The sequence below is a fragment of the Podarcis vaucheri genome (genome assembly GCF_965113315.1).
Source record: "Podarcis vaucheri genome assembly, chromosome: 1".
Lineage (NCBI taxonomy): Eukaryota > Metazoa > Chordata > Lepidosauria > Squamata > Lacertidae > Podarcis > Podarcis vaucheri.
In genome coordinates, this window is record NC_138759.1 from 113548264 (window position 1) to 113571472 (window position 23209).

A 23209-nucleotide genomic window follows, 5' to 3' on the forward strand; every position below is an offset into this window, starting at 1 on the left:
ACCATCTGGTTGTTGTTGTTTTTTTTTTAAATTCTGGTGTTTTTTATGTTGTTGGTTTAGTTCCTAATCGGTTTTAATCACACCACCTATTTTTCACAAGGTGGCTTGAGGACCTTAGAAATGTGTCTAAGTTTCAAAACATCAGTGCTCACAGAAGACTGCAAGAACAATAGTACAGTGGTACCTCGGGTTAAGTACTTAATTCGTTCCGGAGGTCCGTACTTAACCTGAAACTGTTCTTAACCTGAAGTACCACTTTAGCTAATAGGGCCTCCTGCTGCTGCTGCGCCGCCGGAGCACAATTTCTGTTCTCATCCTGAAGCAAAGTTCTTAACCTGAAGCACTATTTCTGGGTTAGCAGAGTCTGTAACCTGAAGCGTATGTAACCCAAGGTACCACTGTATGTTGGGAGGACTTAACAAGGGGCTAAGACTGGAGGGACAATCTGGAGACAAAGAGCATATAAATCTTGAGACGAGGAGAAATTTATCAGATGAGTTACCAGAAATCATCATTTAAAGAATTCCTTCTTCTAAAGCTGAGAGTACAATGAAAAGTCGGGCCACATTCATGGTGCCTGGGGTATGTGCACTAACTTTATTCAAACTACAACTGACCCCAAATTGCCTTACCCTGGGCACGTATTATTTGTTCAAGCCAATGCAGTTTTCTTTAATCAAACACACTCTGTGCCCTCAAGGTACAAGCAGACCTTGTGTTGCTTTAATTTTAGGTTCTTGACACACTATAATCTTCTTTGCTCCAGTACAGAAGAGCGAACTGGATGACCTTCGGATGCTACAATTATGTGATTCTAATAGCACGAATTTCTCCTCTTACCCATTTTTCTCCAGCATCACTGTAAACACTGATTCGGGGAACACGATCCACCAGCTGAAAAAAGCGAGCTGCAGCTATTTTTGCTTTGGCATAGTTTGGCGTATAGGAGGATGCTCTTCCTAATGCAGTTCCACTGGTCACAATAGCAGAAATCACCCTGAAATCAGGAAGGAAAGACGTCAGCTTACATGACGCTTAGGAAGAAGAGCTGCAGGTCTACTATCCTGTTTCCATCAGTGGCCTGCCAACTATGTCAAGCAAGGCTGGAAGGCAACAGCCTCCCCCCCCTCCCCATGGTTGGTCTCCAATAACTTATATATCCAGAGATATACTGCCTCTTAACACTGAGTTGTCATTCAGTTTTATCATGCCCACAAATGTGTCTGTTGAGAATGCACGGTCAACTAACAGGTTCTATTTGGGAAAGATAATTTGTGTGGGTGTGTTTCTGTTCCTTTACCTAAAGACATAGCTGTAGTGAAGTCCTTCCTTGTCAACCAAAAATCCTCCATACCGATAGGAGACCGAATTGGCTATAAACAGAATACTCTGTGCAAAACCAAAGCAGAATCCATAAACATTTGCTTTTTTGACTGCTGCTCTGTAAGGGACTTCCAGCTCTTTCTCATATGCTTCAATAAATTTTTTCTCCTTCCCAATTCCTGCGACAGTCCTGATGTTTGCAAGTGCTTCATTGGAAATCTGTTGAAAAGAAAAGGAAATGGAGGAGTAGCAAAGAGCTATTAGATGTCAGTGTGAGAGATATGGGCCATACATCTGGTGAGCTACTGTATCTCTATCTATATCTATCTATCTATCTATCTATCTATCTATCTATCTATCTATCTATATCTATCTATCTATCTATCTATCTATCTATCTATCTATCTATCATCTATCTATCATCTATCTATCTATCTATATCTATCTATCTATCATCTATCTATCATCTATCTATCATCTATCTATCATCTATCATCTATCATCTATCTATATCTATCTATCTATCATCTATCTATCTATCTATCTATCTATCTATCATCTATCATCTATCATCTACCTATCTTTCATCTATCACCTACCTACCTACCTACCTACCTACCTATTATCTATCTATCATCTATCTATCTATCATCTATCTATCTTTCATCTATCACCCACCTACCTACCTGCCTGCCTGCCTGCCTATCTATCTATCTATCTATCTATCTATCTATCTATCATCTATCTCTATCATCTATCTATCTATCTATCTATCTATCTATCTATCATCTGTCTATGTATCTATCTATAGTTTTGAAGTGTAAGTTTGGTTTCCACACCAGTTTACTAAGAATCTCTAGTTTTGAACTGATTCAGTTGAACTTACCAAGGTCAGGCCAATGGAGACACTCTAGGCCCTCATACCCAAATCATCTCCTCAGTCTGAGGAACTTACCTCATTGAATAGCCACACAGACTTACTTTGCTTTTCACTTTGTGTTCCACCTCTAACCCTTGCCTGTCTATCTCTACCAGCAGCCTGTCTTTGATCATATCCTTGAATTCTATCTCTCTGATCCTTGTCTGCTACCACTGGAACCTGACTACTAGCATATCTTTGCCCATGTTCTTGCCTTCTGGCCCTCTTACTGCAGCTAGTTTCAGAATCTGACCAAGGCCTGACCCCAGGTTTCCTAATCTAATATTATTTTTTTACTGTACTGGTGACTTTTCCAATATTGGGCAAGAAGAAATTCCTGGCATGGGTTCTCATATCTGGGCGAGGGTGATGCTGTCTACATAAGCATCTTAAGTACACATTGACAATAGAGCTAAACAAACAAATGGCTTGTCTTAGCTTGTTCTGCTCCTATTCTTTATCACATTCTTAAGTTGCTGGTAATAGCTGTGGACAGACACCGTTCTCTCATTGTAGGCTTTTACGCCATTTCTTCTGCGTAGCTATACTGTCACTTTCAGTCCTATTATCAAACTTTTAGCAGCTTCGGCTGATTCTCTGGCTGCATCCCTAACTGGAGAAAGAAAGGAGATTCAGTCCTGGTTACATCCGGATTAGACTACTGTAACACACTCTACACAGGGCTGCCTTTTGCAGACAGTTCAGAAGCCTCAGCTGGTGCAAACTGAAGTTGCTTGTGGAGGCTAAGGACATATGTAAGATAGATTGTGTACCAGTTACACTGGCTGCCAGTACATGTCAAGGCCCACTTAAAGCACTCCCCCTTTGTGATTTGGATGCCCATATATGCAATGCCAAGTGCATCTTTCAACTCTATCCAACCAATTGCAACCAGAAGCTAAAGACTTTATTTACCCTCTGAAGTCACACTGCCCTTCTGAGAAGAAAAATCAGGCTTCCAAGGAACAGAGACTTTAAAATACTGCTTGACAAGTAGCGGGGGGCGGGGGGGCGGACATTTCAACCCTACATGGCTATGCCAAGCCCAAAATGCCTGTTATCATTGACAACACTGGATGATTGCATTGTTACTCACCATCTCATTTAATCTTAAATGATGTGCTTTTTTGTAGTTGTTTTAAACATTACCTTCCCAGTTGCTTCCAATGCTTGTTTGTCCTGAGAGGCAAACCCTGTTAGCATCTGAGACTGCACCACACCAGATAAAGCCAAGAATGGCAAGAAGCAGATGATGACCAAGCTGAGCTTCCAACTGAAGTAGAAAGCAATAACAATGGCCACCCCAATGTTGGTGACGGAGTTCACAATCATTCCTATCTGGCTGCCGGTTGCCTTAAAATAAGCAAAAGGAAAAAAAGGAAGAAGAAAAAGATCACCAACACACTCTCCCACATTAAGCACTGGGACACTTTTTGCTACCTCAAAGCTGTGAAGGAAGGAGAGCTATTGTTTAACACCCAGCTACTATTGCCAAGCAAAGAGTTAGAAGGGATTTTGGAGATAATCAGTTGCACAGCCACCTTCTCAGTGCAGGATCTGCAGTGCAGCCTCTCTGATAGATAGCCATTCAGATAATAATAATAATAATAATAATAATAATAATAATAATAATAATAATAATTTATTATTTATACCCCGCCCATCTGGCTGGGTTTCCCCAGCCACTCTGGGCAGCTTCCAACAGAATATTAAAATACAATAACCTATTAAACATTAAAAGCTTCCCTAAACAGGGCTGCCTTCAGATGTCTTCTAAAAGTCTGGTAGTTGTTTATTTCCTTGACATCTGATGGGAGGGCATTCCACAGGGCGGGTGCCACTACCGAGAAGGCCCTCTGCCTGGTTTCCTGTAACCAGGATGTTGAAACACCTCCAGTGAAGGCAGTCTGAAGCAGTCTGTCCCACTGCCAAACAGCTCTTTCCATTACAAAGTTTCTCCAGAAAATTTTATCCGAAATCTATTTCCCTGAAGTGTTCTAGACCCACCTTCAGGAACAAGGAGACTGAGCAAGGATGTGTTGCCAAAGCACCTCTTTTTCCTGCCTATGTTACTGAAAAACCTCTGGCGCTCCTAATTGTGAAAACAGGCCCATCAGCAACACACTCATGGAGAGGGTCTGCAATGGCTAAGCCGCCCTCATGGCTGCAATGGGCTTTGTTCATTTCCCCCAGTTTGTAGCAACCTTCCAAGAAGTGGCATATGGGAAGATAAGTTGGGTCCAAAGTGTGAATTATGGATTTGAAAGGAATTCCCATTTATGCTGTCTGCCCCTCTCGTTTAGGCCTGTATCTCAACCACTTCAGACTGCAGGTGGGGGCTCAAATGAGGGAACAGCTATACACCCCCATTGCCTCTGTACATGGGAAATTGAACATTAAGGGGAAGAGTCCGAGGCTGTTCCCTGATGTGCTTGGTTTTTTGAGTAGGAATCTTTGAATTTAATCTGTGAAGAATCATTCCTTCATGTAAGCCCACACTTGGGAACGAAATGGTACAACTGAGACACAGCTTTATCATTTCAGTGAGAACTAGGTCATATACTTTTGGCTGAACGTTGAATGCTAAAAGATGCTCCAGTGTAAAATAAAATAAAATATCAAGATGCGAAATAGCCATTTTTTCTTCAAATCACCTTACCAGCAGCTTTCATTTCTATGGATTTTCAGAGGCATGTTTATCCAATAAACCCATGGCAATAATTATCTTGTCTCAATTTGATTGAGTGGATGCCCAGCTGATGTGGCAATATCTGAATTGTGTTAGCTACTTTTATATAAAATCTCTTACCCCTTGAACCTGAGAGGCATCAGTTGCTAGTCTTGTGGTCAAAGCCCCCGGGCTGTTCCTGTGGTCATCAAACCAACCAATTTCTTCACCAAGCATGGCCTCGAAGCCAACCTTCCTTAGCCGTCTTGTAAGAAGCTCACCAGATTTTGCAAATGTATATCCCTGAAATGCATTTAAAGAATGTGTAAGTCTAGACATGCCAGCCACAAGGCACCTAAAAACGAGTAAAGAAAAGAAACGGAACAGCCAATCTTAATGGTCATTTACCTGTAAAAACTGTGTAAAAAATGATATAACTCCAACCAATACAAAGAGCAGGCAGATGCCGTTGATCTGCAATCTTTGTTCTTCTTCATCCAGGATAGAAAAGGTCTTTTGGGAAAGAAAAGAAAGGGCCATAATATTAAGTGCCAACTAAAACAGTATAATTTTATTATCTATTTAGGCAATTTATACACGGCTTCATTATAATCATCTCTAAGCAGTGAATTGAGAGTCTCTACTTCAGAATTCATGTCACATGATTGCAATGATATTGGAAATCATAGGATCATGCAATCTAGCCCATGGGTAGTCTGCAGATGTTATTGGACTCCAACTGACAGCCTGCATGGCCAGTGGCCATGGCTGTTGTAAATTGTAGGGGGTCACTGTATTGGGTACCTCTGATTTAGCACATTTTGGTTTTACAGTTGCCTTGAGTATTGTTTGTGTGAGAACTCAGTGGAGTGCTGCCAGCAAATTTTGCCTAGTACAGCACTGGAAGGATAGATCCTGAAGCTGAGGCTCCAATACTTTGACCACCTCATGAGAAGAGAAGACTCCCTTGAAAAGACCCTGATGTTGGGAAAGATGGAGGGCACAAGGAGAAGGGGACGACAGAGAATGAGATGGTTGGATGGTGTTCTCGAAGCTACCAGCATGAGTTTGACCAAACTGCGGGAGGCAGTGGAAGACAGGAGGGCCTGGCGTGCTCTGGTCCATGGGGTCACGAAGAGTCGGACTCGACTAAACGACTAAACAACAACAACTATTGAATTTCCCCAAATGTAATCAATAGGCTATAGATTTTTTTATAAGGGACTTTTCCTCTACCTAAGTACAGCTTGGTACTAAAAAAATAAAGTGGTGCCAGGCCTCAAATCTGTCAGGAGGAGAAGCCATTCTCTCTAATCTGAAATATATTTGGTTCTACTATAGTGGATCAGACAAAGTGAATATTATTTTTCTATCTCTCTTAACCTCTTTTCTGTTTTTTCTTTCTTTTTCCTTCTCCATTTCTCTACCCTCCCCCCAATTTCTGTGTTTTTATTGTATCTCTATAAAAGTCTTGGCTTGGTGAAAAAATGGGGAAATGTATCAAATTTTGTATTTTTCTCTATACGCTTTCATAAAATTTATTTTTAAAAAATGAAATGTATTTGTTTCATATAGAATAATTACCCTACTTTTCTTTATGTAGTTCGAGGCGATAAATAGCATAATTATAATAAAACACTATTAAAACCATTAAGAAAAAGGAGGTGTTGAGAATATCAGGCCAGCAAATTAAACTGTGTTTCAGTAGTTGCTGCAGGGAAGTATCCCATTTAAATGGTGTGTGTGCTATTCATAACTGATGGCACTATGTTTAATACCTGGGTTTCAAAAACAAAGGATTAGTCTGCACCAAGAAACTAGAGAACTTGGACCCAACTGAAGTACAAACAAATCACTGACGTGGGGGGAAAAACCTCACAAAAATCTTCCATGCAGCTTTTAAGAGGCATAAGGGACTAATAACCAGAGGAGAACAATGGCAAGTAGCGAGTCTCTGAAAAAGTCAGGTTTTAAAAGCCCTTCAATCCGCTAATAAGTCTTCAGAGAAGGAGCAGAAGGCTCAGCAAGTCCCACTGCCTCTTTTTTGGTAAGCATTTATTTAAAACGTTCCCCTAATCCTCATAAAGTCAGCTGCAATCACATGCTCACTGGGAAATGTAAAACTAAATGTGTGTGTGTGTCAAAACTCAAATGGAAAAACAGGAAGTTTTCTGCTTTCTTATAAACATGCCCAAAGCCCCACATCCGTGTCATTAAGAGACACTATAATCAGTGTGCCTTCAAGGGAGGGCATAGATCCTGTTTGTTAACTCTTTGGGACATTTGTTTTAGAGGTCAACAAGCTACCTGTTATCTTTGGCAGAATGGGAAAAGTAGCCAATAGGAAAAAGTATGAGCGCTCAAAGAGGGGTCATTCTTTATGCTCGTTAAATCCATCCCTCCCCACCCCCCATGTCTTTCGGACAAGTTTTTTGAGCCACCAGTTCACAGGCATGTTGACAACAACAGACTTAAACACTAACTTTTAAAGCAATTGCTCTCAAGCTATAAATGCTGATCTCTGAAGTTTGATCTTCCAGACTTGCTAACTAACTTTTACACTATCGCCAGGTCATGAAACACGTGCTTGTGTTCCCGTTTGATGTTTGTCTATGCAGGACAAATCTTAGTAAGTCAACTAATCTGTAACTACGTACTCCAAACTGATTAGAAGAAGCAAACGGAGACTGTATGTAGCCTTGTCAACTATGAAAATCCTTTAATAAAAACTAAGTTGAGCAGAAGCATTTCCCACAACAGCTGGATTCTAGTCTTCAAGTTTGCCCCCTTAAAAAGAAGGGATCTGCCTTGGAGCTAAACATTATAGGTAGAGGAAACCTTGGACTCAGCTACTTTAGTCAAGAAACAGCATTCTAAATGCGTTATAAATATGCAACACCAGATTGAGCCAGAGAAGGGGTGTGGTGGGGGATTCTAAGCAATTTCCCATAGCTTTTTTTCTTTTGTTATAAAGATTTAATTTCTGACTTATTTATAGCATTTCTGCCCTGTGTGTAGATCCATCCCTTGTGTCTGTAGCAGTGGCGTAGCGTGGGGTGTGCAGGGGGGCCCGGCCGCACCGGGCACAACATCTGGGGGTTAGGGTTAGGGGGTGCAAATCCACGGGTTAGGGGGCGCAAATTACTTGCCTTGCCCCGGGTGCTGACAACCCACGCTACGCCACTGGTCTGTAGCAAGTAGATGGATCAGGACACAAGTTCTGGCCCCATTGTTAGAGGCAGTATGCTCTGGATGCCCGTGGTTGTGAACCACAAGTAGTTATCTATTGCACTCAAATCCTGTGGGTGTCCTTCCCTATAGGCATCTATGAAAACAGAATGCTGGGCTAGTTGAGGTGTTTAGACTTGATACCCCGCCTTTCACTCCCCTTAAGGAGTCTCAAAGCAGCTAACAATCTCCTTTTCCTCCCCCCCCACAACAAACACTCTGTGAGGTGAGTGGGGCTGAGAGACTTCAAAGAAGTGTGACTGGCCCAAGATCACCCAGCAGCTGCATGTGGAGGAGCGAAGACACGAACCCAGTTCCCCAGATTACGAGTCCACCGCTCTTAACCACTACACCACACTGGCTCTCAGTTGGCAGAGGGAGCGTGTTCCATTTTGCTACCTAAGGTGAAACAGGAAGGTGCCACCCACTACCTCTCCACCAAATCCTCGCTCGCCAGGGCTGCTCAGTGTGTGGTTTCCTGGTTCTGTCAAGATCTCACAAGAGAGCTATAAGATCCCAGAAACCACAGCTGCTTATTGCTTCTGCAGTGGCAATGATGGCGGCGGGGCACCCCTGCCACAGGTGTTCTGCAGATGGCCAATGTGCTTCATTTTTTCTAGGAAATGGGATTAGCTGACTCCCAAAAGGAGATGCTTTGTTCACAATAAAACAGAGCAGTGGAATAAATTATGGCTGTCTTCGCATTAACTTTCACCCAATACTGCTGCCCAAAGTCGATCAACATTGAGTTTAAGTGACTATAAAATGCACAGTGCAAAAAGGGAGCAATATATGCATTTGCTTTCTAAAAGCATATAATGCCTTCATGGGAGTCTGTCAGCATGCCTGTTTTGTTGTTTTGATAAAACCATGCAAAGGGGTTCTTCAAAGCCTTTGTGGCTTTAGTGCCGGTGAATTTAATTCACTACCAGCACTGGCTATTGTGTCTGTGAGTTTACTGTCTAATAATAAAATGCCTCCATACTTCAGTCAGGTAGGAAAGGGATAAAGTATTTTTTGGAATATTGTAAATGTAGAAAAGCAGACCCTTATTATATTGCTCACTTCTTTATAGAATCATAGAATTGTAGAGTTGGAAGGGAGCATGAGGGCTATCTAGCCCAACCCCTGGCAATATAGGAATCTTTCACCTAATGTAAGACTCGAACCCAGGACCCTGAGATTAAGAGTTTCATGCTCTAATGACTGAGCTATTTATGATTACTAGGATGCCATGGAATTTATCAAGGGGAAGAGGGCATATAATTATTCTTCTCTTTTCAGATTTAAGGTTGCAGTCCAATGCACAGTTTTATGGGGAGATGTCTCCGTGAACTCAGGGGAATTTGCCAAACAAACAATACTCAGAGTCTTCTACTTGTTTCTCTTGAAAGTAGCCATTGGTGTGAGGTGGAGGGATGCTCCAAGCTTAATCAAATTAACAGTACTGAGGTATGGGGGAAGAGAGGTACCTGAATTACGCCTGTCTCCTCCTCTCCACTCCCAGCAGGGCCAATTGCAGGATGTGTGTATGTGTGTGTGTGATTTCAATCGAGAAATGTATGGAAGACAAGGCTGGACGCCCCCCCCCCCCCAGTGCTGCTGCTCAAATAACTGCTTTAAAGGAGAAAGAAAAATGAAACCCTTTGGAGATCTGAAATATCTCCTTTATCACCATAGTGCCTACATATATGAAAATATGTCCGCCTCCTAGAATGCATGAAACTGGCTCTTAATGCAAGACCCCAACCCCCCTGCTCATCTCCAGAATACTGGTGTTTATGGGTCTGTTGAGGAAACAGTCATGTCTTTTTTTGCAACTGACTCAACCCACAAGTTTCAATCATACATTCTCCAACAGTTTACAAAACTGTTGGTGGGCCTGTCATTGTAACAGAAGACCCTCCTTCCCAAGATAGACCTCTCCCCACCACCACCAATGAATTCCAGAGCACCCCCAGAAGCCTATGAACCTCAAGATTCTGGAATGCCGCTGCCCGGTCCTTGGGGTCTGCTGGGAGAGCCAATTGTCAACAGTCCCCTTCCCCAACCTGATGTTCTGCATGGGAATTGGGCAAATGACCACGAATGTTCAAAAACTACTAAAAGCACCAAGCCAAAATGTTGGAAATGAAGCAATAAGGACTGCTTGGCACACTGTTGGCACGCAGTTGTCCTGCATAATACAAGGGTAGTGAAAAACCATATTCAATACAAGAAGGAGGAAATTGGTCATGACCTACTCCAAGAATCTGACTGAAAAGCAAGGCATAGAGTGGGTTGACTGCCCCGTTGAAGCCTGCTCCAAGGGATCCAATCAGCATGTAGGGCCATTCAGGAGCATTGTATTTCAGAATTCTGGTAACATTAGCAGGCTTCACTTCTTCCACTTTCACAGCCGTTGGCTCCTAAAAGAGAAAACGGGCAAATATGTTGATATTCTTCTTTCCGTGCTGCCCAGTAGAAACTTCGAGGAAGGGTTATACAGCGAGCTTTTCAAGAGGACCAGAGAAAGGAAACAAAATGGATGTTTTTGTCAAATAACGACCTTCTTAAATGGACTGTCATCTTCTTCATACTGCCCGGTGCTATAGATATGCTCCGAATGGTTCTGGGCAACTGACATTGGGTGGTCCGGTACTATATTTGACAACTGAGATCTGGAACGCTGTCGAAGGGAAGCTCTATGAAAGAATAAAGAGAAAAGGTGAAGTCTTAGGAACAGCAGTTTAAGGAATTTGCATCTAGCGTTATTACTTATCACGATCATAGTTTACGGAAATACTTACTATACCTATATCCTGAGATTTATGGCACAAAGCTTGACATGTTTGCTCAGAAGTAAGTCCCACTAAGTTCAAAGGGGAAACTTCCAAATAAGGGCTCCTCACAGTATTAAGCCTTCATCCCGATTTGTTTGCACAAAACTTAAAAATCAATCAATCAATCAATCAATCAATCAATCAATTATTATTAATTAACAAGCCTTCTGCTCCTGTCCCTTTGCCAGTTCATAGAATACCCATTCTCAATAGTGGGCTGATTCTCATTAAAAAAATAAAACTGCCAGGTCAAACTCCAAAAGAAACTGGTTGCTGCCTGTCATATTGGGAGGCGCCCAGAGTGGCTGGGGAAACTCAGCCAGATGGGCAGGGTATAAATAATAAATTACCATCATCATCATCATCATCATCATTATCATCATCATCATCATCATCATCATATGTCTAGGGGTGCTACATCCTTTTTCCTCACCTGAAGCAAAACAGGAACGTGCTGTTACAAGGCTGCATTGTGTTGTGTTTTGTCCCCCACTGAAAGGCTTACCTCAAGCTGTCCCGATAACTTCCCCTGACGAAAGACTGCGTTTTCTCAAGATTTGGTTCGGCTGCTGTAAAACAAAGCCAAAGAAGCCCATCAGAAAGTGAGATCATCCATTCCATTCTTATATTTTGGTATGTGTTTACAGTGTATAAAGCAAACCCGTTACAAGGCTGAAAGTTTTTGCTTCATGGTGGTTTGCTAAATAGTCTACCTGAAGCACAGCAATTCTCTTTAGTTCAAAAAAGCGTGAGCTTAACTTAAAGTACACTTATTTGGCAGAGCAGCTTTTTAAGGGTCCTGGATGTGCTCCTTTAGCAGCCCATCAGTTGTCCACACATGGTCCTATGGCCCCATGTTGAGCTGTATGGCAATCACTGGATCTGCAAAAGGAAGCTATGAAGAACAATGCTCTTTGCATGTACAAAGCACAGACCACTAGCACATGAAAGGTCTTGAGCAGCTGCCACACTAAGGATAGAAGCGAGCAGACATAGGAGCCAACTCCTAGGGGTCAATGTCCCTTTGCCCCCCCAAACTATTTGAAGCCCCCCCACCCCAAGTTGAGACAGGCATTGCCAGTCAAATGGTGTGCATACATTGTGTCTTGCGATCTATTATGTGGGGTGGGGCTTACCTGCCCTCCCCCCAATATTTTATTCGAGTTGGCACACCTGCGAGCAGAAAAGCTACATGTTTTTGTTGGGGTGTACCACTTCAAGCGGGATGGGGGTGGTGCTGTGGGTTAAACCACAGAGCCTAGGGCTTGCCGATCAGAAGGTCGGTGGTTCGGATCCCTGCGACGGGGTGAGCTCCCGTTGCTTGGTCCCTGCTCCTGCCAACCTAGCAGTTCGAAAGCACGTCAAAGTGCAAGTAGATAAATAGGTACCGCTCTGGCGGGAAGGTAAACAGTGTTTCCGTGCACTGCTCTGGTTCGCCAGAAGCGGCTTAGTCATGCTGGCCACATGACCAGCTGTATGCCGGCTCCCTCAGCCAATAAAGCGAGATGAGCGGAACAACCCCAGAGTCGGTCACGACTGGACCTAATGGTACCTTTACCATTACCACTTCAAGCTACAAGGGGTAGCTTGCATGTTCGAATATTCCCTCACCTCAAATTATCACTGCAAATACACAGCTAGAATGTCAAGATATGAAAGCTAAATTATAACCATTTTATCCTGATGTACTGATTTTACAGATACAGATATGTTTCATTCCGAGCAGAATTCAAGCATGCAGTCTCCCCTCCTACACTCTGAAATGGTGAATCGCAGCACTCTGTCCTTAGTTTATTCTCACAAATGCAGGGGACAATGGCTCAAGGCTGCTATAATTTTCTTCTTCACTGGTGATTAGGGAACACAGTGGGAATGGAAGCAGCCCTGAGACTTAACAATTTTAACAAGATGTTAAACTGTTTTTATATGCAACAACTGCGGCAAGAGTATTGTTAGCCCAGAAATGGAAACAAGAAGAAATTCCGATGAAAGAAGAATGGCAGACGAAATTAATGGACTATGCAGAATTGGACAAAATGACAGGAAGGATTCGAAACCTGCGGGACCAGAAATTTACAGTAGATTGGAAGACGTATATGAATTATTTGAAGAGCAACTGTAATCAACAAATTATGCTAGTAGGACTACAAGAAGTTTTGTAAGGAGAAATATACGAAGTGTTACAAAGTAGAAAAAGATAAAGATATTGGTTATGAGTTTGAAATGCAATAGGGAAGATAAGAAATGCATACTAAGAGATTAGATTGGAAAATTTTCAGACAGGATTGATGGAAGTAAAAAAAATGAATAGGATGTAAAAGTATGTTTAATTACTGTTGAAAATGGTATGTTAAAAAACTAATTATATATATATATATATATATATATATATGCAGGTTTTGGTGTCTTCGGGTGTCTTCCCGTGTAAGAGTCAGGGTGTCTGTGCGACGTTTCGACGAGGTCTCACTCGTCATCTTCAGGCTGGTGCTTTCGGCTTCTTGTTACTGGAACAGAGCAGAGTCTGGTGTTTGAGTTCCTATAAATACTGTTGAGGGGTGTGGTGTATAGCCTCCAACGTTCTGGGCAGAGAGGAAGTTCCTAGATTAGTGTGCCTTTTCTTCTTTTGTTCCTTAATTACTTGAGGGATATCTTGGGTGATTTCATGAGTGATATTCTGAATATCACTGGGTGGGTCATTAAGTGTAGATTAGTTGCTAAAGCTTTCGTGTCTTGACCTCTTGGGCTTGTGAAGAGTTTTTCTGAGAAGATGGCTGCGCTGCATTTAGTTGTGCTCTGGCTTGGCTTCGTGTATAGGGGCGAGCTATGGTTTTGTGCCTTGTGCCAGCCAGATCTGTGTAGGGATTGCAGGGGGGTGCAGCATCCGGAGGTGCCACTATAGTTTGGCTACTGGATGGAGTCTGTAATATGTCTGTGGAGAGGGTCTGGGTTTGGGTCTGGTGTGGTTGATTGGTGACGGCGTTCTGTGTGCCTCTGGTTCTGGTGTCGGTTTTTGTGGGGAGGGCTAATTTCCAGATGTCTGGCAGGCGGGACGTGTCGTCACGCTTGTTCATGTTGTGAGGGTGTTTCTCTATCTCGATGGCTTCCATGATTATTCTCTTGTGGTGATGTTCCATGTTAAAGAGCAATTTGGAATCTGCAAAATTAATTTCGTGTCCTGTTTCTTTCATGTGTTGGAAAAGAGAGGAAGTTTTTTCTTCTTTTTTGACGGCATTCTTGTGTTCTGCGATACGTGCATTTATTCGTCTGTTTGTTTGTCCAATGTACGTGGCTGGGCAGACTTTGCAGGGTATTTCATAGACCCCTTGGTTTTCCAGCTGGATTTTGTCTTTTGGGTTTCTGAGGATATTGGCTATTTTTTGGTTGGTGCAGAAGGCTGTTTTGATATTGTGTTTATGGAGGATTTTGCTGATTTTGTCTGTAGTGCCCTTGATATAAGGAAGGAGGGCCATGCCATTGTTTTCTTCTGTGTCTTGGTTTTTGGGGGGTGTTTCTTTTTGGATTAGCTTCGTAACCCTGTTTTTCTGGTATCCATTGGCGATTAACACATTTGAGAGATTCTGTAACTCAGTTGTCAAGTGGTCTTTGTCAGCCAGGCGTTTGGTTCTGGAGATGAGAGTCTTGGCTACGGAGTTTATTTGTGCAGGGTGGTGGTGTGATTGTGCATGTAAGTAGCGGTTGGTGTGTGTGTTTTTCCGGTAGATAGTGTGTCCTAGGGAGCCATCAGGTTTTTTGTAGATTAGGACGTCAAGAAAGGGGAGTTGGTTGTTGTCTTCTATTTCCATAGTGAATTGTATTTTGGGGTGTAGGCTGTTGAGATGTGTGAGGAAGCTATCTAGTTTTTCTTTCCCGTGTGGCCAAATTACAAAGGTGTCGTCAACATATCTGAGCCAAAGTTTGGGTTTGTGTTCTGACTTGTCTAAAGCATTGGTTTCAAAGTGTTCCATGTACAAATTTGCGATGACCGGTGAGAGGGGTGATCCCATAGGTGCTCCTTCTATCTGTTTGTATCTTTGTCCATTGTGGATGAAGTACGTGTTGGTTAGGCAGTGGTTGGTCAGGTCCAGGATGTATTTGGGGGGGTTGTATTTGTTTTGAATGGCTGTCAAGGCTTCATTAATGGGCACTTGAGTGAAGAGAGATACAACATCGAAGCTCACAAGTAGGTCATCGGGATGTAGGTATTGTTTCTTTATTGTTTCTATGAACTGGAAGGAGTTAGTAACGTGTGAAGCGATGGATTCTGCATAGGGCTGAAGTTGCTTAGCGAGAAATTTAGCGAGATTTTGTAGAGGTGAGCCTATGGAGCTGACTATTGGTCTGAGTGGTGTTCCTTCTTTGTGTATCTTGGGGAGACCGTAGAGTTTGGGGCATCTGGATGATTTTTCTCTGGGGATGATTCTTAGCTGGATTTCTTCACTGATAGGAGAGGCTTTTATTTTGGATTTGGTGGTTTTTTCCAGATAGGTGGTGGGATCTGTTTTTATAGGTTGGTAGGTAGGGTCTTGGAGTAGATTTGATAGTTTTGCTTGGTAGTCCGATGTGTTCATCACAACAGTGGCGTTGCCTTTGTCTGCTGGGAGAATGATTATGTTGTTGTCTTTCCTCAGGTTGGTGAGTGCTTTCTGTTCTTCTTTGTGTAAATTGCTTCTGGGTGGTTTGCTGGAGCAGAGGATGTTGGTGACTTCAAGTCTGATTTTATTGGCTTCATCTGGGTCGATTTTGGTCAGGCTAGCTTCGACTCCGCATATGATGTTTTCCGTGGGGATGCGTCTCGGGGCGACTGCAAAGTTGAAACCTTTGGAGAGTACTTTGGTTTCAGTTGGGGTGAGGATCCTGTTTGATATGTTATGTACTGTTTGTTTCATGGGTTGTTGTGGAGGGTGGCTGGGCTTCTGGCGTTTCTCTAGTTTGTAGAGTTTGTTGGTGTGTCTGTCTGTCTTATGTGAGGTCTCAGTTTCAGCTCTCCAGACGGCTAGTTGTTTGCATTTGTCCCAGAGTGCAGGGTGGATTTTGTTACATAGTTTGAGGTGAAGAGTGAGCAGATCTTTGTTGGTTTGGTTTAGTAGGTATCTTTTCTTATGTATTTCGTTTCTGATTAGGGATAGTTCAGTTCGTTTCAGGATCCTTTCGGTAGCTGGGGTTTTAGAGTGGAATTTAAGTTGGAAGCATGTGGGAGTTAAGTTGTTGTCTCGGCAGTTGCGTAGGAACAGGAGATCACATAAGATGGTGGCTCTTCGGATTTCTAGTTTCTCGTAGGTTCTTGTCAGCTGGAAGGTTTCCTCCCCGTAGAGGTGAGATATTTGCTTTCGTAGATTTTCACGGGTACAGGAATGCAGGTTTTGGTGTCTTCGGGTGTCTTCCCGTGTAAGAGTCAGGGTGTCTGTGCGACGTTTCGACGAGGTCTCACTCGTCATCTTCAGGCTGGTGCTTTCGGCTTCTTGTTACTGGAACAGAGCAGAGTCTGGTGTTTGAGTTCCTATAAATACTGTTGAGGGGTGTGGTGTATAGCCTCCAACGTTCTGGGCAGAGAGGAAGTTCCTAGATTAGTGTGCCTTTTCTTCTTTTGTTCCTTAATTACTTGAGGGATATCTTGGGTGATTTCATGAGTGATATTCTGAATATCACTGGGTGGGTCATTAAGTGTAGATTAGTTGCTAAAGCTTTCGTTGCTAAAGCTTTCGTGTCTTGACCTCTTGGGCTTGTGAAGAGTTTTTCTGAGAAGATGGCTGCGCTGCATTTAGTTGTGCTCTGGCTTGGCTTCGTGTATAGGGGCGAGCTATGGTTTTGTGCCTTGTGCCAGCCAGATCTGTGTAGGGATTGCAGGGGGGTGCAGCATCCGGAGGTGCCACTATAGTTTGGCTACTGGATGGAGTCTGTAATATGTCTGTGGAGAGGGTCTGGGTTTGGGTCTGGTGTGGTTGATTGGTGACGGCGTTCTGTGTGCCTCTGGTTCTGGTGTCGACTTGACAACTTGACAACTGAGTTACAGAATCTCTCAAATGTGTTAATCGCCAATGGATACCAGAAAAACAGGGTTACGAAGCTAATCCAAAAAGAAACACCCCCCAAAAACCAAGACACAGAAGAAAACAATGGCATGGCCCTCCTTCCTTATATCAAGGGCACTACAGACAAAATCAGCAAAATCCTCCATAAACACAATATCAAAACAGCCTTCTGCACCAACCAAAAAATAGCCAATATCCTCAGAAACCCAAAAGACAAAATCCAGCTGGAAAACCAAGGGGTCTATGAAATACCCTGCAAAGTCTGCCCAGCCACGTACATTGGACAAACAAACAGACGAATAAATGCACGTATCGCAGAACACAAGAATGCCGTCAAAAAAGAAGAAAAAACTTCCTCTCTTTTCCAACACATGAAAGAAACAGGACACGAAATTAATTTTGCAGATTCCAAATTGCTCTTTAACATGGAACATCACCACAAGAGAATAATCATGGAAGCCATCGAGATAGAGAAACACCCTCACAACATGAACAAGCGTGACGACACGTCCCGCCTGCCAGACATCTGGAAATTAGCCCTCCCCACAAAAACCGACACCAGAACCAGAGGCACACAGAACGCCGTCACCAATCAACCACACCAGACCCAAACCCAGACCCTCTCCACAGACATATTACAGACTCCATCCAGTAGCCAAACTATAGTGGCACCTCCGGATGCTGCACCCCCCTGCAATCCCTACACAGATCTGGCTGGCACAAGGCACAAAACCATAGCTCGCCCCTATACACGAAGCCAAGCCAGAGCACAACTAAATGCAGCGCAGCCATCTTCTCAGAAAAACTCTTCACAAGCCCAAGAGGTCAAGACACGAAAGCTTTAGCAACTAATCTACACTTAATGACCCACCCAGTGATATTCAGAATATCACTCATGAAATCACCCAAGATATCCCTCAAGTAATTAAGGAACAAAAGAAGAAAAGGCACACTAATCTAGGAACTTCCTCTCTGCCCAGAACGTTGGAGGCTATACACCACACCCCTCAACAGTATTTATAGGAACTCAAACACCAGACTCTGCTCTGTTCCAGTAACAAGAAGCCGAAAGCACCAGCCTGAAGATGACGAGTGAGACCTCGTCGAAACGTCGCACAGACACCCTGACTCTTACACGGGAAGACACCCGAAGACACCAAAACCTGCATTCCTGTACCCGTGAAAATCTACGAAAGCATATATATATATATATATATATATATATATATATATATATATATGGAAGCAGCCCTGAGACTATGTAGGCCCTGTGCCTTATATTTCCAAACAATGTATCCCAGAGTAGTAAGAAGATGCTTTCAGTTAGAAGAACGCCAAGATGTCTGAGGTTATATCAGCTCTGCATGCTCCAACAACTCTTTCGGAAATCTGAAGCGTTCTTAAAAACGGACTGCAGCACAGCAAGAAGGCTTGTTCAGTTTGTGTCAGCAAAGAATGCTGGTTGAGGGGTCATCAAAATGTGACACTAGTAAAGTGGTCTTGCTCCCAGGGACCATAGCTCAGTAGCAGAGCACAGGCTGTGAATGCATAAGAATCCAGATTTGAACTCCAGCATCTCCAGTTAACAGGATCACAGGTAGCCATAATGGGAAAGCGTGTTCTCCTTCATGGAGAGCACGTGTTGCGGTGGGGGCCGCCAGTACACTCCAAAGTTGTGGGGTGGGCTAATTGATCGTTGGCCACTGTTGTGATTGGGCTTCCCTTCTTGTTGGGAAGAAGTTAATGTTGCCATTTGTTGATTGACAGCCAGAAATGCTAAAACTCCTTGCACGAAGCTAGGGCTTCCTCTTTTCACCTGTGCATCGGATTGCCCGTCCCCCCTCTCTATATTTAGGGTTGTTCGCTCCCTATATTTAGGGTTGTTCGCTTTGACCTTGCTATGCCTGTCATGGGGTCGTCTGCTCTTGGGGCAGGGGCCCAGTAGGAATTTTGTCCATCTGGCTGATTGGCTGGGGCCATTTGGTTTTTGCCTACTGCGTAGCAAATTGTCACAACTTGTAAGGTTGCGGTTAGGCATTGGTTTATGGTTTGGTTGGTGGAGGGGCATGGATTGGCTGTGCCTGCCCCTCTAATGCTGCTGCTGCAAGGGATTCCATTAAAGGAATCGGGGGCTAACTATTGCTTGTCCACCCTGTCAAGGTGGCTTGGGCCATGCAAGAGCTCCTGGTTGCATTTGGGGAGGGCTGAGGGCAGGTTCCCTGCTCCGTCGCTACCCCCAAGTGTATTCCCCTTTTCTGACTTTCGCAGGCGTGCGGAATGTCAGTCTGTTCCCCATGGGGGGTGCAGATAGTCACAACCAATGCCTAAGCAACCACTCACATTTTTGTATTTTAATAAAGTTGTGGCCAAAATTATGCCAAAAAAACCTTAAACAAAAAATTCTGTGAGATGTGTGAGTTATTGGGGTGGTCCTGGGGACCTCGACACATAAAGAGAGAGAGGTGCATCAGTGACCCAGAGATAAATGCACAAATAATCTAACCCTGGAATAAGGCACAGCTTGTTTTGTACCTATGTGTAGGACTGATTTTTCATGGGACCATAGGGAAATAGTTGTGTTAGTACAGAAAAGGAAATTAATTCCTTGAGTTAGTAAACCTTGACCTCGTTTTCAGAAACGCAGAATAAGGTACTTGCTTTGCACCGGCGTGTCAGTGAGTGCCTTGTCCCCTTGGCTTTGCAAAGTTACCAGTGTGAAATAAACCCCTTTCCGTTCCATCAGCTCCTCGTGTTTCCCCCTTTCCACTGCTCTTCCATGCTCAAAGCCAATTATGACATCAGCAGTTCTGATTGAGGACAAGCGGTGAGCAATGGAGATGGCCGTGCGCCCAACGCGAGCCTAAAGCAATAGGGGGGGGGGAAATATCGGTGAAGCAAACAGATGAGTAAAACAGGTAGGCTTTGGTCTCTTTGCTTTTTTGTGTGTGGTCGGTCACGGAGCATGGAATGAAGCCTAACTGGTTTAAGGACATGCAAAGAGCTCTATTGGATCAGACTAATGGCCCATCAAGGCCACTCACCATTGCAAACCAGGTGCCTATGAGATGCTTGCAAGAGGGGCATGAATGCTGGTACACAGAAATCTGTACATTCTGTGTGTGCCCGTCAAGCTGTCTTACACCAGCACTGATATTTATATTCATTTCCAAGCAAATGTTTGAAGAGCAGCATTCCTACCTCCCATCTCCAGCATTGCCTGCTATTTACTGAACAATTCCCCCCGCTTTTTAAACTTTGTGCTTGTGCGCTTCCTGGCTGTGCAGTTCTGGTATTGGAACACTCATCTACTCCCATATAAATGAGTACGAAAGGTTGGAAGCTTAAAAGCTGTGGGTTTCATTTAACTAAGACATACTCAGAGCAGACCCACTGAGATCAAAGGACTTCAGTCAGTCGTGCCCATGGATTTCAATGGGTCCATTCAGTACAGGAAACACTACCTCTTCCATCTCATTCCCCAACATGACTCTTCCCAACAGCTCTTTGAGATCTGTGTTGTGAAAGTCTTTGGGGGTAAACTCTTCCCCACCACAGGTTGAGCTTCTGATCTGCCACTGCTCCCTTCCCACGTTTCCACTGTTAACAAGCCTAACAATTCTGGAAACTGCATGCATGTTTGTTGGTTAATGGGAGGGTGTGAGGTTCTACGCTGTAGAACCTCGCATCCACTCTACTGATTTTCTTATGGAAACATGCAGCAAGTTCCAGAGCGCACATAGCGGGGGCCCGGCCTTGCTCCTAAAGGCATTTCAAGAACACCAATTTTGCATTGGAGCAAATGCAAAGCTCTGAATAGCACTGTCGTTGTTGTTGTTGCTAACTGGATTTTAGCCTGCCCTTCCTCTTTCTCTTCCCCACTCTGATCTCATCCTCACAAGAGAGATTGTGACTGCCTGAATGTGGGGGTTGAATATCGGATTCCCACTCCTACTCTGGCACTATAATCATTATATCACATTAGGTCTCCTAACCACACCTCACCATAATTTTGTATCTTGTAAACTTATTATAAAAAGAAAGTTGTGGAGGGGAGAAGAGACTAATCTCTACCATTAAGGAGATTATACTTAAGAGGGTGTGTGTGTTTTTAAAAGTTTCCTACCCCCACCCCCATGATATTGAATAATAATAATAATAATAATAATAATAATAATAATAATAATAATAATTATTATTATTATTATTATTATCCCCTGCCCATCTGCCCACTCATTAAATATGCCAAACCTTATGAAGGGCCTCTTGCACTGTAGCTTCGCTTTTGTTGTCCAGTGCTGATGTAGCCATGTCCAGTAGCAGGATTTTGGGGTTTCGAACCAAAGCACGAGCAATAGCAATCCGCTGCTTCTGGCCTCCACTCATCTGACCACCACCTTCTCCAACTAGGGTGTCAAATTTCTAAAACAGTGGGATGGGAATATGAAACCAGTGACAAAGGTCTTTACCTCGATCCTATTCAATGGTGAGAGCTGCACCCATCCTCTGTCTGTGCTCCCAGTGCCGGTGTGAGCCCATGTGTCTCTCTAGTCTAGCAGGAAACCCCCATGTGATCCCGAAGCAGGTATCATCCACACAATTCTTTGTTAAGGAAATAAAACAAGCTTCTATTCCTCTCTGCATGAAATAGAACCATGAAAAGAAGTCTGATCCACCTAACCGGGTGCTATCTATCTTTCTTGAGTGTCCTGGGTCTCAGACAATAAATTTCAGCTGGCTTTCTAGCTAAGGTCTTTTTGGTGGAGCTTACACAATCAAAGCATATTCTCTGCCATGGAGATATGGCTAGATCCCCTCGAAATTGTCAAAATAAGTTTGAGAATGACAAGTGTTGTATACCCTAACCCACCCCAAAAATATCAAGGCACCTGAAGAAGCAAGTCTCTTATATGTATCTTTGAAGAGAAGAACACCTGGCCATAATGGCCATCTAGGTACCTATGGAAGCCCACAACCAATACCTACATGCAACAGCACTCCTCCATCCCCCAACTTGTGTTCCCCAGCAACTTTGACAGTGGAGGTAGAACACAGCCATTGAAAGTCCTTATCCTTCTTCTACTAGCAGTCAACTTACTGAGAACAACCATGTACATTTAAACATCACTTTATGGTCTCTTCATTACCCGGGAAAAGGAAAAGGAAAAGGAAAAAAGGAAAAGGAAATACCAATAATGGTCTTAATCCAACAGGGGACTGTCTGCTGAGAAGCAATTTACCCAAGAAACTCCTAGTAGGTGCATGAGTGACTCAGGCACACACCTTGGAATTGCAGCCAATAAACACTGGCATCACCAAAAAAAATCTACTTTCTCTCTCTCTCCTTTGAAGGAAGGAACCACAAATAAACTTCAAAAGATAGTGGCCACTGTAGAAGACGGCAAGTGTCCATATTGTCTTGAACACTGCGGATAGACCTACACAGTAATGGTCCACCACCAGCCATGTATAAGAACCCACCAAGGTGTGATAAACGTTCTGTTCTCAATGCCTGCCTGAGGCTACAAAAACAGACAAACACTTCTGGAAGACCACAATGCGTGGCTGGTGAGGTGTGCATGACTTTGTAGGTCACAAGCTAGATAGGCATGCAGTCACATCAGGATTTTGAATATTGTAAACTGAAGCTTGCCTTACCCCAGGCAGATCCATGATAAAGTCGTAGGCATTGGCTTGTTTGGTTGCTCTGATGATGTCTTCCATAGTGGCATCTTCCCGACCATAGCGAATGTTCTCTGCAATGGTGGTAGCAAACAGGACGGGTTCCTGCTCAACTATGCCAATCAAAGAACGCAGCCACTGAATATTAAGCGAACGAATATCATGTCCATCTAGAGTAATCTACATAACAACAACAAGTTGTTTGCAGGATAAATAGTCATAATACACTTGTTCAGTCACTCAGTATTTGATATTGGAATAGACTTTACACTAGGAATAGATGAATCTGTCAATTTTGGTTTCTCCCAGTTTTCATATTTCCACACTACTACGTGATTTTTTTTGACAAAAAAAGTTCCCATGAAAGTTCTTTAGCATGAATATTGCTTAATGCACACATTTCTGAAATGCAATTTCCCTAATACAATGCAGTTTTATATGCTATATTTACTAATCAATGTCTTTAAGCACTTTGTACCCTACTCTATGAGGGTGGCAGGTGGCACTGTAGCCAAACCACTGAGCCTCTTGGGCTTGCCAA

General features: G+C 43.3%; 1 protein-coding gene across 1 annotated transcript in view; it reads right to left on the bottom strand.

The window, feature by feature from the left end:
• Window positions 1-23209, bottom strand: part of ABCB11 (ATP binding cassette subfamily B member 11) — a 54654-nt gene that overhangs the window by 9067 nt on the left and 22378 nt on the right. Inside the window, exons 15-25 of the mRNA XM_082237114.1 lie at window positions 22645-22848; window positions 21238-21408; window positions 19630-19849; window positions 11466-11529; window positions 10687-10822; window positions 10382-10546; window positions 5319-5423; window positions 5052-5213; window positions 3392-3595; window positions 1301-1542; window positions 841-997 (exon numbers count right to left, since the gene is read on the bottom strand). Coding sequence (XP_082093240.1) covers window positions 841-997; window positions 1301-1542; window positions 3392-3595; window positions 5052-5213; window positions 5319-5423; window positions 10382-10546; window positions 10687-10822; window positions 11466-11529; window positions 19630-19849; window positions 21238-21408; window positions 22645-22848 — 1830 coding nt within the window. The remainder of the gene's footprint in view (window positions 1-840; window positions 998-1300; window positions 1543-3391; window positions 3596-5051; window positions 5214-5318; window positions 5424-10381; window positions 10547-10686; window positions 10823-11465; window positions 11530-19629; window positions 19850-21237; window positions 21409-22644; window positions 22849-23209) is intronic.